The sequence below is a fragment of the Penicillium hispanicum genome (genome assembly GCF_028827665.1).
Source record: "Penicillium hispanicum strain IBT 35686 chromosome Unknown utg000002l_segment0_segment0, whole genome shotgun sequence".
In the NCBI taxonomy this organism is placed as follows: domain Eukaryota; kingdom Fungi; phylum Ascomycota; class Eurotiomycetes; order Eurotiales; family Aspergillaceae; genus Penicillium; species Penicillium hispanicum.
The window spans coordinates 710,458-725,870 of record NW_026623194.1 but is presented as its reverse complement, the minus strand read 5'-3'; the positions used below and the strand labels follow the sequence as shown (position 1 = coordinate 725,870).

At 53.2% G+C, this 15,413-nt stretch overlaps 8 protein-coding genes across 8 annotated transcripts; 3 read left to right on the top strand and 5 right to left on the bottom strand.

Annotated features, from left to right (window-relative positions):
- Positions 1 to 707: 707 nt before the first annotated feature.
- N7459_002037 (Zn(II)2Cys6 transcription factor) lies at positions 708 to 3,024 on the bottom strand (the record flags this gene model as incomplete). The annotated part of the gene is made up of 3 exons (XM_056941222.1): positions 708 to 1,020; positions 1,120 to 2,321; positions 2,377 to 3,024. The coding sequence occupies 3 exons, from the start codon at positions 3,022 to 3,024 to the stop codon at positions 708 to 710; spliced, it is 2,163 nt and encodes a 720-aa protein (XP_056803077.1).
- Positions 3,025 to 5,036: 2,012 nt separating this feature from the next.
- Positions 5,037 to 7,218, bottom strand: hxt8 (uncharacterized protein; the record flags this gene model as incomplete). Its single annotated transcript, XM_056941221.1, has 12 exons — positions 5,037 to 5,166; positions 5,232 to 5,337; positions 5,394 to 5,507; positions 5,572 to 5,711; positions 5,777 to 5,906; positions 5,975 to 5,984; positions 6,046 to 6,097; positions 6,156 to 6,584; positions 6,683 to 6,873; positions 6,934 to 6,995; positions 7,056 to 7,083; positions 7,159 to 7,218. The coding sequence occupies 12 exons, from the start codon at positions 7,216 to 7,218 to the stop codon at positions 5,037 to 5,039; spliced, it is 1,452 nt and encodes a 483-aa protein (XP_056803076.1).
- A 545-nt stretch (positions 7,219 to 7,763) lies between these two features.
- Positions 7,764 to 8,151, top strand: N7459_002035 (uncharacterized protein; the record flags this gene model as incomplete). The annotated part of the gene is made up of 2 exons (XM_056941220.1): positions 7,764 to 7,824; positions 7,913 to 8,151. The coding sequence occupies 2 exons, from the start codon at positions 7,764 to 7,766 to the stop codon at positions 8,149 to 8,151; spliced, it is 300 nt and encodes a 99-aa protein (XP_056803075.1).
- Positions 8,152 to 8,401: 250 nt separating this feature from the next.
- N7459_002034 (60S ribosomal protein eL42) lies at positions 8,402 to 9,403 on the bottom strand (the record flags this gene model as incomplete). Its single annotated transcript, XM_056941219.1, has 4 exons — positions 8,402 to 8,441; positions 8,515 to 8,699; positions 8,776 to 8,868; positions 9,401 to 9,403. 4 exons carry the CDS (start codon positions 9,401 to 9,403, stop codon positions 8,402 to 8,404), a joined length of 321 nt encoding a protein of 106 aa, XP_056803074.1.
- A 249-nt stretch (positions 9,404 to 9,652) lies between these two features.
- Positions 9,653 to 10,692, bottom strand: N7459_002033 (uncharacterized protein; the record flags this gene model as incomplete). The annotated part of the gene is made up of 3 exons (XM_056941218.1): positions 9,653 to 10,260; positions 10,313 to 10,562; positions 10,618 to 10,692. 3 exons carry the CDS (start codon positions 10,690 to 10,692, stop codon positions 9,653 to 9,655), a joined length of 933 nt encoding a protein of 310 aa, XP_056803073.1.
- Positions 10,693 to 11,359: 667 nt separating this feature from the next.
- N7459_002032 (NEDD8 family protein RUB1) lies at positions 11,360 to 11,907 on the top strand (the record flags this gene model as incomplete). Its single annotated transcript, XM_056941217.1, has 4 exons — positions 11,360 to 11,370; positions 11,472 to 11,526; positions 11,658 to 11,740; positions 11,814 to 11,907. 4 exons carry the CDS (start codon positions 11,360 to 11,362, stop codon positions 11,905 to 11,907), a joined length of 243 nt encoding a protein of 80 aa, XP_056803072.1.
- A 619-nt stretch (positions 11,908 to 12,526) lies between these two features.
- N7459_002031 (elongin A domain-containing protein) lies at positions 12,527 to 13,814 on the bottom strand (the record flags this gene model as incomplete). The annotated part of the gene is made up of 3 exons (XM_056941216.1): positions 12,527 to 13,531; positions 13,609 to 13,685; positions 13,757 to 13,814. The coding sequence occupies 3 exons, from the start codon at positions 13,812 to 13,814 to the stop codon at positions 12,527 to 12,529; spliced, it is 1,140 nt and encodes a 379-aa protein (XP_056803071.1).
- Positions 13,815 to 14,782: 968 nt separating this feature from the next.
- On the top strand, positions 14,783 to 15,303 carry N7459_002030 (putative tubulin-specific chaperone Rbl2; the record flags this gene model as incomplete). Its single annotated transcript, XM_056941215.1, has 3 exons — positions 14,783 to 14,950; positions 15,054 to 15,140; positions 15,202 to 15,303. 3 exons carry the CDS (start codon positions 14,783 to 14,785, stop codon positions 15,301 to 15,303), a joined length of 357 nt encoding a protein of 118 aa, XP_056803070.1.
- Positions 15,304 to 15,413: the final 110 nt, after the last annotated feature.

The window sequence follows — 15,413 nt, the reverse complement described above, 5'->3', positions numbered from 1 at the left end:
GCTTTGGACAGCCGCGGTCACGCTGCGGGGTCGAATGTCTCGGCATTCTTAACGGGGATTCATCGGGCAATGCGCCCTTCCGATTGGCGATCGCGGGCGATCTCGAGCCGATCCGATCAATCTTGCCCCGGACGAACGGGCACCGCCGGGTTGACTGCAAAAGATACAGCGGCAGGTCGAGTAAGGCTGGCACATCTTCCAGACCTCAATCACTTCGTACGTGGTCGTTTCGGATGGCGTCGGGAGTGAAGCGCAAACACGCCACGCACAAGATGGCGTGCGACGATCCAACTGCGCTTTTCGATCGGAGTTTTTCATATAACCTTGCCTGGTCGGCACCCGTGGTTCAGGTGGATGCCGTGATCGGGCCTGCCACGTTCGTGATGTCCCTTACGCGGCAGCTATAGAAGACGGCAGTCTATATACTACTACAGTCCCAATGAAGTGCTAGACTTTTGAAATCCCCAGATCGGCCGGGAGCAAAGTCTCTATAGACATCTCAGCTATACTAGACAGCATCATGATCACAATCATTCCTCGTGGTCTCGTCACAAACAGAAAAGGTGCATCCAAAGCCAGTTCGCCCAATGCCCGCAAGCTCCAATACTTGAGTTCCCCGCATCGCGGAGAGATCAGAGAGGAGTAGAAGTAATATATAAGGAAAAGAGGAGAAAGAAAGAAATACAAAACTGAGAAATACTCCTCGCTCACGACGCATCCGGCTCGAACCCGAACTGCCCGATCGAGGAGCCTAAGGCATCCCACGGAACCGAAGTTGGCCCCAGCCAGTGCTGCGGGTGGAGGTGCACGCCAAAGCTCGACTGCATGGTCGGGTCGCTGGCAGACGACGAGATGGTGGGCACGGGCGAGTGAGACTGGGAGTGCGAGAGGTGAAAACTGTCCGGAATGGTCCCGGCTGAGATGGTCGGCGCCAGTGGGGTAAGCATGTGGGTGTGAGACGCGAGTTGCGGCTGGAGGCGGGACTGGTGGGATTGATAGTAATAGGAGGAGGCGAAGTCGCTGGGAAAGCATCCGTTAGCCTTGGCTATCATGTAATCTCATGTAAAGAGCGAGAGCGAGGCGAGGAGGAAATGAACAGTCCTGGTAGGAAAAACATACATGAGCTGCCGAACGACGGGAACAGCCTTGCTGCAGAAGACGCTACGGACGGAGAGCGATGCAAACAGCTCCAGGGCTTGCTTGAGGATCTCTTTCGTGTCGTCGAACTCGGCGGGATTCTCGGGGTGCATCAGACCGACGGCCAGGACTACCGCGGCATGGAATGCGTGGAAGCTGCCGAGGCCGCTGGTGTACCACTTATAAGGGCTGAACTGTGCGGGTTCGGCCAGCGCATGGAAGATGGACAGAGACGCTTTCGCTGACGCCATGCACTTCGCCCGGGAGATGCATGTTTCAGGCGTGATCTCGCCTTGTAGATAGCGACACAGACTGGGGCGGAAGAGGAGAAGGAGAGTTTGGTGGATTTGGCTGTAGAGAATGTTCATATTGGCCTGATGGTACACCGGCAATGGGTCTGCGTGTTTTGAATCGAGTTGGTAGCGTACGTCACACCCCTCGCGAATCGCCATGATCTCGGCTTCGAGTTGGGAGACGGAGAATCGGGATCCTTGCGGACTGCTAAAGATACTTTCGCAAACCCTGTTGGAGATTTTGTGGAGGCGGAAGTTGAGAAGAAGATAGGTCATTTGGGTTGGCCGGCCTGCTGAAGGGGAAGAGGAGGGATCGGTGGTGGAGACTGCCGGGCCAGTGAGCAGGTCGACATCGTCGACGTCGGCGGGCATCTTCACATCATATGTAAACATCTGTTGATCTAAGCTTCCAAATGACGTGTTCTGTATCGTGTACAGCACCAGCAAGGCAGCCCAGGCTCGTCGTCGTTCTTCTCGCTCAATGGGTCCAAGGAGAAAGCGTTCTGGGTCGATATGACAGCCCATCGATATCGCCACATGATGAGTAAAGCCGAGCAATGTCCAAAAGGGCAAGCCGCGGTGAAGTCGAGCATAGCTCACCAGCACCAATGCTTGAAGGGAATTAATCGATTGACGGGTCATAACACCATCAGCCGCAAGACATCGCAGCGCAGCAGACCGGTACCGTGCTGAGAGAACTTTGACATTTCTACTCACCGTCCTCTCTCGGCCCAAGTCCGACAGGAGGGGATCATCGTCATCCAGAGCACTGACCGCGATAGCCAATATCGCGAAAAGCAAAGAAAGCCAGGACATTGAGACGCTGCCTGGATCATGGCAAAAATGCTGGTATTCTGCCTCGAACGTCAAGTCGTGAAGGATATGAAAGACCTGAGTGGATATCAGCCCTCGTCTCCTGCCTCAGCTGGTGCGGAAAATCACATACTGGCGAAAATACCCGAAAGTAAACCGCCTTGAGAGTATCACAGTACCGCCCCGGAGGAAGAAAGCCCAGAAGCTCGGTCTGTGAGATACTTCCATTTCGAGCCAACGGGATCTGCAGGTCGTCGTCGTCCGTGATATCTACATCAGAGCCCCGCAGGCACTCGGCAGCGGGACCTCTGGCCACTACTGACTCCCACTGCGAGGCGAGTGGGATATAGCGCACATGGCCTGAGGAAGAGGTATGGAGGCTGCCGACGTTCCCCAACATCGCACTTCTCGAGTCCCAGGGATGATCCAGCGCTGTCCCCGTTTCCGACTCGGAGAAACTGCCGGAGACAGGGGTAGCACCCAGCGGCGATACTGCACCGCCGACGGGAGTTGCCGTCTGTGAATGACCTTGCCTCTGGAGCATGCCTTCCAGATTCCGGATCCGGGCTACCAGTTCCTTCTGAACGGTTGGATCCGCGGGAGAGGACTGCTCGGTTGATAGTCGGGGCTGGCCGAGGTAGATACAGTCCTCGGCACCCAGTCCTCGCCGGACACAGGTCTGACAGGGACGGCCATCACGCGAGCAACGGATCTTCCGCGTGCGGCATGCCTGGCAACTGATGGGGAGCCGTTTCCCAGAGGAACGCGATGCGGAAGCCATGGAGCGTTGTCGAGAGGCACGGGCGACTCGAGTAGTTGAGTCTACCAAAAACTCCCGAACCAGGTAGAAATGCGAATGGATGGCGAATTCTGCCAACGAACATCGGTGCCCCGTCACTCTCAGCTCAGGAACAAAATTGGAGATGTGGCAATGGATCTGGTGGACCGGTGGCTACTCCCGTTGCGATGGACAAGCCCTTGGAATCTGGACCGCGGAGAAGACCAAAATGGAAAAACAAAAAAAAACCAAAACAAGCAGGATATCAGATCCACCATGGTTCCAGACAGGCGGGGATAACGAGATGCTTTAACGTTTGGCAGATGACGCCGAACAAAAGCCGGTCGATGCATCATGGATGCCGAGCGTGGGAGAAAGGTGTAATCGTGCATTGGTGGATGGCAACGAGCCGAGTCTTGGGGACGAGCTGAACCGCCGCGGCGGGTTCGCCCCTGCACCATCTGCAGTGTCTGCACCGAGAGGCCTTGGTGACAGGCCGTGACAGCTTTCCAAGTGAGTAGACACCTGCCCGAGTACTAACTCGAGTACTAAGTACGGGGCGTCCGATGGTGCATGGTGGAGCCCGACGGCTTCTAGAAAACCATCGGCTCTATATGATCGGACGGGTCCGCACAGCAAGGTCTTCTGCGAAAGGTGTAGCATCCGACTCGCGACTATCCGGAATTGGGCACAGTGACAGGCGCATCTCGTTCGCCATACCGAATGTTTCTGACGAGAGCGCTGGGAGTGATCGAGGGAGATTTCGGCAGTCGAGAGGAGCCACGACAAGTTGGAGTTACACGCTGCAGATCACCCGTTAGGTGATCCTAAGAAAAACTGGGTTGTTTTGCCCCGAGCTAGGCGGTTGTGGATTTTGCATTGTCTGGACTCGATGGGAGCCTGGATGATTCAAGCTTATGTTGCCACCGAGGCCCAAGCGGATCTGCCGATCGCAGAGTTGATTTTGTACGGCAGGAATGACTGAGTTGACAAGTACAAAGTCGCAGTGCGAGGTGGTAATTGCAAGGCACCGCCATTCCTTCTCGGAGGACCGAGCCACACGGTGCGCCACACCGGGGGCGACTCTCTTAGGTTACCAATATGAAAAGTTATTTGATAATATTGTGTCCTAGAGTCACAAAAGTACGATTGTACTCGGAAGCAATGCATGAACTGGGTCACGACTGGTCGCGGTGAAAATTCTGACGCCTAGGCTCGCGTTCCCAGAGACGTCAGCCCACGCCACGAAGTCTTTCCTTACGTAGTCAACTAGTCAACCAGTTAACTAGTTATTTAGTTATTTACTTTTAGTATTTACTTTTAGTTATCGGGCGCACTGGCTTTTGCGGATCCGTGGTTGCTGGGCGGAACCGTGGCGGAGCCGCTGTTTCGTCTCATAGTTAAGACCATTAATATTGTGCAAGTGGTTGACAATTACAAATCACCACTGTTGAACAAGCGTGACTTCAACATATCAAACAGCGACCAAACACGCTACCGACGAGATTGCCGATGGCGCACGACCGGTGGCAAATCCCATCCCGAACTCCCGCCGAACTCCCGGGGCAATGCCTCGACCTATACCTAGTTGCACATCTACCTCTTCCCGTTCCTCAAGGCAAATGTGATCTCTACATCCAAGTCTAAAATCAAGGCCCAGTCGCGACACCGCGTCGGCATCGCCCTGAATTATTATTTAGCATCCACAACCTCGGGTCGTAGCCGGGGGGCGGCCCCATCCCCAGTCGTCGGTCGTGGAGCGGACTCTATTCTGACACCGCTGGGATCAAAGTCCACTAGGTGATCTGTTCTCGCTAGTGCATTATCCATAGGTATCACGGTCAAATTACTCGAACGTGTTATCTCGCGGATCAGGACCGAGAATGGCCCCACTTCTAGACGGCAGGATGGCAGGATGGTATTTTCCTACACACTTGAACAACTGCAAAATTCGCATTTGGCCATAAACACAGATCATCGCAATATCGCACTCTACCTCCCATCGAGTCCAGGGGCTACGCACCCACCGTCTCAACATGATCCGCCTCCCCAGCGACAGACCCGCGCTTAGTGTCGTCATCAGCGAGCACCACCTTGTCACCAAAGGAGGCGGCCACCTCCTCCAGAGTCTTTTGTTTGGTCTCACTAGGTATAGTTAGCGCGTCGCTTCTGACTACAATGTTCACGATCGACCAGGCAGGGGCACATACGGGAAGTACAAGTACGCGACGCACAGGAAGAAGACCGTACAAGCCACGAAGACGTAGTAATAGTTCTCCTGGATATTAGCAAAAGCGCTAGGGCCAGCCTCGGTGACTATACACCGTATTCGTTAGCGATGCATCCCATCTCAACGCGTCCTGTTGACCTACTAGCGACATTGACGATAAAGTGCGACGCAGCCGCGAGACCCATCACTTTGCTGCGCAGGGCGATGGGCAGAACCTCGGCACCGTAAAGCCAGGTGGTACTGTTCAGCATGCCATCTGGAAGAGCCCCGTGTCAGTGACCGGTGGTTTTGTGGGATAAAGTGTACGGCGTAGCACTCACAGTACGCGACGACAAAGAGATAGATGCCCAGAATCGCGAAGCCCTTGCCAATCCGGTTGTCGGTGTTCTGAAACTCTCGCTGCATCACCGCGGCATAGATCTCGATGAGGACGATCGCAGCCAAGCCCGCGATCAACATTCTAGATTGACGTTAGCGACGAAAGGGGTGTCGATTCTATACGTGATAGCCAAATAGCGCACTCACTTTCGGCGACCCCACTGGTCCGTCATGTATTTGGTTGTCAGGGCATTCGATATAAAAGCCACGGTACCGTAGACAGCGGCAAGGGCCAGAATCTTATGTGAGCCTATGCCCAGTGACTTGTACAGAGTAGCTAGGGACACGACAGTTAGCATCTATATGAAACCACGGCCCTGGCCCTCGTTCAGAAGGAAAGCTCACTTTGATAATACTGCACAATGAAATTAATACCTTGGTCAAGTACCAATTATCAGAATTGCTCGCGCACATACCTGAATCACATTGACACCCGTCAAACTCGTCATTGTCTGCACCGCAATCGATCTACAGGCAAACTGTCAGCTTCCACCCCTCAGCACCCTTCCCCAAATCTCAGACTTACACGAGCACCCGATGCCGGAACAACCTGAAGATCTCGCGGTATGAGGTAATCTCCCGCTCCATCTCATACTCGATCTGGGCCCGCATGAGCGCAAACTCCTCCTGCACCTCGTGCGAGTGCATCCCGCGATGGATACGCGCAAACTCGCTGCGCGCGTGCTCGACCTTCCCGCTGCGGATCAACTGTCGCGGCGAGTTAGGCATGAAGGTCGCCAGACCGATAAACATGATCACGCCCCAGGGGATCTGGATCCCCAGCGGGAGCCGCCACTGCACGGGGCCGTAGGGGGCGTAGCTGCATGCGTAGCCGACCCAGTTGGAGACCATGGTGCCGAAGGCGATGCCGCAGCCGGAGATGCCGCCGATGAGGCCGCGGAAACGGGGGTCAGAGATTTCGCTGAGGTAGATGGGGACTGTGGCGACCATTCCTCTAAGGGTGGAGGTTAGTCTCGCCGTCTTGCTTCTCCGTCTTCATGCCATTTTTTTTTCTCTCTTTGACTCTATCCAGTGGTGTCATTACTTGCTTACCCAACGGCATATCCGGCGAGTACACGCCCAGCAAGGAACATCCCAATATTGACCGAGGCAGTCTGGATGACAGTGCCGATGGTCACGATGACACACATCAACTGCATGAAGCGAATACGCCCGAGCTTGTCCCCGATGAAGGTTTGTGTCAGCGCGCCGACTGCCTCGCCGGCGATGTAGACTGCGACGACCTATCGCATGATCAGCCTTTCTGTCGTAACGAAGAGACGCTGTCACGCCCTTCGACGTACCGCTCCCGTCAGCCCATTCGACGGCTTGTTCATGTAATCAATCCAGCTTTGGTGGGCGATAGCTAGGCAACCGTAGTCAGTTCGCGCTCTGCATTGTCAGGTTTGGAGCGGTGCATACGTACTCGTCGTCGCAATGCCGGTATCAAACCCCTAGTGCAACGAGTCAGTGGCCTGCTCAGCAACTAACCTTGGCCAGTCGCCAGGTACATGTTCAATGCAACGTACAAACAGGAAGGTGCCGATGGCAGCGAAAAACGCGATTCCCAGGGAATACCACATCGCCATGGTGAATGACTAGCGCAGAGAGATACCGATACTGATGGACAACGGACTGGGACAAGGCGAAAAAGACGCGGCGAGCTCGACAAGCAGAAAGCCGCATTATCTATCAGCCGCCAGCGGGATTCGTCCGATAGACCCGAGGGAGAGTCACACCGTCCTAGCCCAAGCGGCGCAACCATCGCGCTCGGAGAATGGCCGAGTTGGCAGTGATTTTCTGGGGATGCGGGGGAAGGCCAAGGGAATCCGGGGCCAGATGCCCCGGTGGCGCGAATGAGCTCGGCAGCTGATTAGCTCCGGAGGGCGTATCCGGCATAAGAACTCGCAGTGGAATTGCATCCCCGGATTCGGTGGCTCATTGGGCGTTTAGCCATTGAAGATGTCTGCACTCGGCGTGGGGGTAGATAGAATGCGGGGGTAGACTCGAGACGCGTTTCCAGTTTGGATCGCTAGGTTCTCTTCTTTTTAGTGTCCCCGAGTATGGCTTGGGGAGAAGTCTCCTGGTCCTTGAGACAGTGGGTTCGCTTCAATGAGACTGGGTGATAGTCATGATGGCCGCCGTGCTAGAGAGATGCTCCGCCCTCCCAAGCTTCTATGACACCAGTCAACGAGGTGAGTGAAGAATGAAACGAACCACGCCCTGGGTATTCTCGTATGCAATGTCCAACGAACAGTAATTGCAACCTGTAGGACTTTCCAGTCAAGATCATGCGAACCTACAAATCTAGCAGTAGGTATATTGTCGTAGTCATGAAGCATCCCGCCCTCCTAGCCTCTGCTGCGAGTCATGCTGGTTATGCAGATAACAAGAGTGATGATAGCAACCTGGGCGAGAAGAGACCCATTCAGAGAACGAGGGTCGAGGAGAAAGTACCACCGGCTGCCTTCGACCGACTTTTCGTTACTCTTGAAGAGCGGGAAATGGATCTTCGGGCCTAACAGGGCCTCAAATATGGAAGGATGAGACCGCTCTCCATTTCTTTACGATCGTCCAGCCTACCGACTCAGCAGGCATTTTTTCTACTGTCCAAAGCACCAAACCTCGTAATCCGATAGTCATAGAGTTGTTTTTGAAGGTATGAATTCCTATTTCATTTTTCCATTGCCCATGTCATATGTCCTCCGCAGTGACAGCGAAGCGTCTTGTGCAATGCAGGAAACCCAGAAGCCGAACAAGGAAATCGATCGCTTAGAAAACCAGAGCAGCACCCTTGGTCTTCTTGTCACCACTGTGGAGAAAGAGAAGGTCAGTCTGGGCCGCAGCGGAACAAAAACCCATGTGGTGCGAAGAGAAGAACATACCCCAACTCGAAGTGCTTGCAGCGCTTCAGGGCCAGCTGCTTCTTGGTCTTGCAAGCAGTGCACTCGAGACGCAGGACAACCTTCTTGGTGGTCTTGGCCTTCTTGTGGAAAACGGGCTTGGTCTGACCACCGTAACCACTCTGCTTCCGGTCGTAACGACGCTTACCCTGGGCGTACAGGGAGGCCTAGATTCCGCGACGAGTCTTGCGTCAGCACTTCCTTCTCTCGGATGCATCATGCCGGAGCGATGTGGTGTCTAACCTTGCCAGCCTTGTACTGGGTGACCTTGTGCTGGGTGTGCTTGTGGCACTCCTTGCCCTTGCAGTAGGTCCGGCGGGTTTTGGGAATGTTGACCTGTGCACATAAAATTCATGAGCCTCCGTCATGTATGGAAATAATCAGGTGTCCAGGATGCTAGTGTCCCGCGAGTCCGGTTTCGAGATAGAGTCGCGCATGTCACCGAGGTTTGGCAATGTCGAAATGTTGATTTTGGATTGGTTTTGTGCGGGCTTCGGATGAAAGACTCGTAGTGACCGCCAGATTTTATCGCATATGTGTGGGTTTCTAGTGCTTCGATTCCTTGGTTGTGCTGAAAACTGCTCGCAGCTTCATACCCGGTCTTCTTGCCTTAAATCGTCATCGGATGGGGGGGCTTTGCGATAGATGTCGCATCGGTAAACAAGTAATATCCAACTTGAACCTGCTCGGTGAACTGTCTGTGGTTGGCGATGGTCGGTCGGTCGTTCTTCACGGTCTCGAGTCGGGCACACAAATTCAACATTTCAACGACCGCACAATGCCTCGGCGACTTCGCAATTTCGTAACTTCGCAACCGGGGGAACACGGGCACAGCAACCTAGAAAAGAAGTGTGAAAAATTGCCTTACCATTTTGACGGTGTTGCCGGATAGCGAGGTGGTGGTCGTTGGATTGTCGCTTGTCGGAGGAGATCGTGGAGGGTTGCGTGTGTGGGATTTCGTTCGCTTAGGCCCTATTCGGGATAACGCTAGCCTGTTTGGGACGAGTGTGTCCAGTATTGCTGAGTCATCACTAGCTGGGTCGCACCTGCCCGATTGGGAAGGGAAGTGACCCTCTCATCCGTTCGTCGATTTAACATCTAACTAGTTCATTCTGCTCTATCAGAAACCCTTTCCGATCAACACTGCCTCGCCCTTGCCAAACCACGATTGGCCCTTGTTCAGCTCCAGTCCCCTTTCCTGTCCAATTATCCACTCCCCACGCGAGGAGTTTCCAAACCGCTGCCAGTCACTAGACCGTAGCTCCTGGTTGATATCCTCAATTTTCTCAACCACAGCAGACTTCCTATTAATAAGAGACTCGACTTCCTTCCCTTTCTCTAGCCCAGGAGGCACAGCAAACCGTGCGATAGTCACATGCGCGGAAGGCACATTGTACCTTGACGCGAGCCGATGTCCAGATTGAGCTGCGATATCCCATAGGTCGCGACGGAGGTGGTGATAAGAGTAGTTGTCGTTCGCTGCCCCGCCTGGTTGGCTTGTCGTCTCTCCTGCAGCCGGGACAAAGCTCAAAGCCATGGCCGCCGCGTCGTAGCTGACCACTGGACGCACCAGCCGGGCACGGTGGGTAAGGGTATAATCCACAATGTCATGTATCGGCAGTTTCTCCTGGAGAAGTGCGGCAACTCCGTCCACCTCAGACGCTGTCCGCGAGGACACCATCTCCAGAGTCGTCATATGGAGGTGGTCCGCGGGGGTAAGCCACAGGCCTGCGCGCCGAGTTAGTATTGTCTGCATCGGTCTTTGGAATAGAAGGCTCACAAGGGCCCGCGACAGCGGAAATTTCCTGCTGAATCTCACGGATCAGTTCTCGAATATGCTGAGGAGGCCGTGCCCAGAAAGACAGGTTATTTCTTTTGTCAACGTATGGGGAGGCGCCTCGCTCGGCCTGGAGGACATTCTCCAGAATCTCGTCGAACTGCCATTCCCGAAAATCAGGGTCCAGGATTCGCTCCTTGAACTGGCCATTTCGGTTCAGCCGATGCTTCTCATAGGCGTCTTGCAGTTGATGCTGGATGCATTGGTCACTCGTCTAAACTTGCCCGTTGACTGAACCAAGGGCTTACCGGATCGCCCTCACACGCCTCAATGAACTGTTGGAACTGGTTCGCTGCGGGCTCCTGGGGAGCTTCAATTGTCATGGTAGGCGTATTTCGGGGTTTGATGGAATTGAGAATGCGGATATTTTCCTTTAAAGCAACGGGGCCAAATCTGAATTGCGAGGAGACCGGCTGGAGCAAGGGAATTTATGGGGTAGCGATAGCCGAGATATATTTAGTGATGGGTCGCATGTTGGTAGGTACTTAAGTACCTCCTACGATGTGCATACTACAGACATATGCAGTTCCAGCTGCAGAAACGACGTCAAGTATCACCTCCTCAGTTTCCCATTGATAAAGTAGGGAGTTAGCAAGTCAAACCCGATGTTAGCTGAGATCCTCATGGTTTCTCGAGGTTGCAATCGCTAGGGTTGAGTAGAAGATCTTCTCACAGGACAATTCTGTCGAAACCCTAATTCAGACGCGATATTCAAGGTTCCGGTTCAACCTCTCAATGAATATTTAGATGAAGTACTTCGGTAGGTCGTAATGTTTGGATGATGCTCTCGGTCACAGCCGACCTCATTATCAATCAGGCAATAAGGCCACGGCCCCACCAAAACCCCGCCAGAGCGCGACTCTCTTCCTCGCTCACTCCAGACGCTCTTTTACCTACACTAATCCCCCGGGCACCTGCACCGCCAGCAATTTGTTTCTCGTCTACGAAACTCGTTTCTAAACCCAACAAAAGACCGCCCGTGCCGCCAGAATGCTGATCAAGTGAGTTCTAGCTCCACTCGTCCCTCGCCAATTGCATCATCGAGTAACCACGACACCGAGAACATCCCAAAAGCACATTGCTGACATTTCTCGTTTGATAGAGTCCGGACCCTTACCGGCAAGGAGATTGAGCTGGATATCGAGCCTGACTACAAAGTGAGACGCCCTTCCCTTCGCTTGCTAGACACGGAGTCGCTCGCTGCCTGTTGGAGATAGCTACACCCGAGCTTGGACATTCTGTGCATATCATTGAAACACCCTCAACTAAACCGAAATGATGGAACCAGGTCTCCCGGATAAAGGAGCGCGTCGAGGAGAAGGAGGGCATTCCCCCTGTCCAACAGCGGCTTATCTTCGGCGGCAAGCAGATGTACGTTGACAACACCGGTGCACCCGTCGACATTCACAGAGCAGAATGGAGAGCTCACACATTCATCTTTTAGGGCGGATGACAAAACAGCTTCAGAATACAAACTCGAGGGTGGCGCTACCCTCCACCTTGTGCTCGCCCTTCGTGGCGGCCGCGACGCGCTGTAATCAGTTACGCCTTTTAGATACCATGGTTTTCCCAGCAATGTGACTAGGATTGAGGAAGATGACTCGTATGGACACATGCTCGACCAATCATTTCGTTGAACTTGAAGAGCGAAGCAATACGCATCTCAGGCGCCTCAGAAGCAAGCTCTGTTGGGGCATGCGGGCGTCTATATCTACTCAGCCTTGTACCAGCGCCTAGCTCCATCATTCTCATCCATACACTGGCGCAGCCTTCATCTCCCGTTGTCCCGTGCAATGGATTAAACGTAACGACATGGATGCAATACCTACGATGTGCCCGTGCGTCAAGTAACATGGCGCCGAAACTGGGTGTCATGCTCATCGAGTGGTGCTTGAGGAATGGCAATTGTATTCATCGAGATCCAAAGAATGAGATAAACCAACAACGCCGGACTGAAAAATCCCCCAAATATCATATGTACACAATGATGCTGTCTTGAACGTCCACCAATTCGCCAGATTCCAGAATAACCCAAACAAGCCAACCTAGATCCATATCCGCGCAATATCAGAACTCCCAAAGATGCTGTATGTCCACATGCAAGTGACGATCACAGAAAATAATCGCTAAACGGCAGAGATCGAAGACATGCTATCATCAGACGACCCGTTTCTTCTTCGGGCGAATAAAGATATCATCGGGCCTTTTGCGGATGATGACCGGGCGGGCCGGGGAAGTGTTAGCTGGACCACTATGTGGCTGAGCAGAATGCGTAGCACCGGCATGGGATGATTGAGGCGACGAGTGAGATTGAGGGGTCAAAGATGACTGCGGAGGGGGAGACTCGGCCGGACGTTTGAGATTGGGCTTTCTCATAGGAGAAGCAGCCCCCCCTGCAGGCGTTGGAGCTTTGCGGATATCACTCGGGCCTTGTGACGGCACCGGCTTCCCTGATGCGATCGCCCGTAGCCGAGCCTCTCTTTCAGCTAGAGTATCGCCGACCGGAGGAAGCGAAGCAGACGAGCTCTGTTGCCTGGATCGCCCAGGAGCAATAGGTACTCGGGTGTCATTGTCACTACGGCGTGGCATGGGCTGGTCAGCCGGCCGCCGATGTTCTTCGATGAGCGACCGCGGCGCCTGTTTAATCTGGGTGGCCCGTGTATTCAGATGTTTGGTCGGCACCGCTAGGGCATTATTCCTCTTCTGCGGCGTGAAGATGGTCGACTTTTTCTTTGATCCCGACGTCGACAGCTCTGAGCGGGGGATCGGAGGGGCGTGGAAAGTCCAGCTCGACGAGTCTGATCCCGTCGGCTTATTGAACGCCGGGGTGATCCCGCCCATTCTCCGATCATACGAGACATATCGTTGCCGGGTCGTCGGCCGCATCCCGGGCAGTTGCTTGCTTCGCGGGCCCGAGATGATCTTCGGCGTCAACCTTTCTCGTTCAGACTTGATCCCATCTATGGCCATCTTCATCCGTTCAGCGTCGGCATCGAGTGATCTCTGGACTTCTTCACGAAGGTCGCAGTATATCTCGTACCATCGATTTGTCTTTTCGGGAAGATCATATACTTCCCACCGGGGGATATCGCGCTTGATGAATTCAAGCCATAGTTCTTGGTCTTCTTCAGCGAGTTGTGGCGACAACACTTCCATGGCATGCTATCATATGAAAATTCAAAAATCAGGGGTTTGTCCTTTATGTATGAAGGGTTTTGTTGGGATGGATGTATGCATACCAGCTTCTCTGGGTTGTCGACCTTCAGTAAGATGGGGCGGACAAGGGCATATGGTAGGTTTCCGACATCACTCAGCACTGTAGGTGAAGAAAGAAGTCAGTAACAATTCTGAATCATATCAAAGCTGTCTTTCATCTGATATACTCACATTTGGCGTGCTTAACCGCTGTGGCCGTGGCCAGCTGTAAGAGCGACGGGGCAGGCATATCGGGTTATGACGGCAGAGGACTCGACCGGGTTTTGCAATGCAGGAAGTGTGACATTGAAAGAATATAAACCAGCTGAGGGAGGAGACCAAATTTTGGTAAGAAAGAAGTGAATCGGCTCCAGAGTTCGAGTCGAAGGAGTTTCTTGCTGATGCGTTACCAGGGGGGACAATGGGTTCAGACCGTCGTGCTCGAAGGCGGATGGTCGAGCTCCACCCGGGCGCTTATTGGCTGGATCTGGTAGGCACTCGGATATCTCACGGACACACCATGTAGAGGCCGTCTGTTGTGTTCTACAACATATACGTATTATCGCTGGGGCAATAGATCGTTGGGAGTAACGATTGAATTTTATCAAGGGCATACTTTCTATACTCTTCACTGAGTGACTGCGTATGGAACACAGGTCAAACTGATATCACTCAAATATGACAAGATAAGACAGGGAAATGGATATCTGATATACACAGATGTACATCAGTGAAGTCACGAAACTGCACATTCTTTCATCACATCCTAGACGATAATCCTCGATTTGAGTCTGCGATGCGGCTGAATGCGGCTCTCACTTTATACAAGAGCCACACGTGATGCCACTCCTGCAAACACAGCAAACAGGCCGATAGCATCATGAGGGGCGCATCATTTCTCAGTTGATCTGCGATTGCATTTCATCGGGAGAAACAGCCAGGTACGTGCCATTTTTCTTAAAAGCTCTGAGAGATATTGTCTTTGTGCCCCTTGATGCATGCAAAGCTTGCGTGATATGGAATATTCCGGCTGCAGACCATGCGGAAGCCTGCATAGGGGGCCTTTCTTATCAGGGAGCAGCACCTTGTACTTGGCAAATTTCGATTTGGAACTCCAAGCCAACACACTGCACTCCACTGTTACCGGCTCAGTGACATAATTGTTTACAGCTGCAGCTATTGAACCCCGTATCTAACACTGCCACAGGTTAAAACAGAATGGCACCTCGCACCCAGCTTGAGATCACAACCGCTTCAGTCATCCGTCTGGTGAAGGAGGAAGCCTCCTACCACCGTGAGCTGGAGCAACAGGCAGAGCGTATCAAGAAGCTCGAGTCTGGTCATGGCGGTGATGATGAGAACCAGGAGTTTCTCATGAAGCAGGAGGTATGTATTTCTCACCCTCTTTGGTTTCTAAATCCAATCCCTTCATTTGCGCTGTATCAGTTTTCCCTTGTAAAAAGTCTGAATCATTTGTTGACCTAAGTAGCGCCTTGCTCTCGAGGAGACCAAGAAGGTCTTGCCCGCTCTGAAGAAGAAGCTCGCGGAGACTGCAGCTGAGTTGGAATCCCTGGTTGTGAGTATCCTCTCTCCTGCCTTGCTCGGATTGCATCGAGCATGATTAACCCGGAAAACAGGTCGAGGAGGGCCGAAAGGGCGAATCAAGCAATGTTGCACACATTACTGCTGCTAAAGAAGCCATTGCCCAAGCAAAGACGGCCGAGCGTGAGATCTCGTGAGAAGGAAATTTCTCAATCCAGATCATCGAAACAAAGAAAACCATATGTTGCCAGACCCAGGGAGAATGCATGTGATTTAGAACCTCCAAATGACCAACGCCTCGTAACCA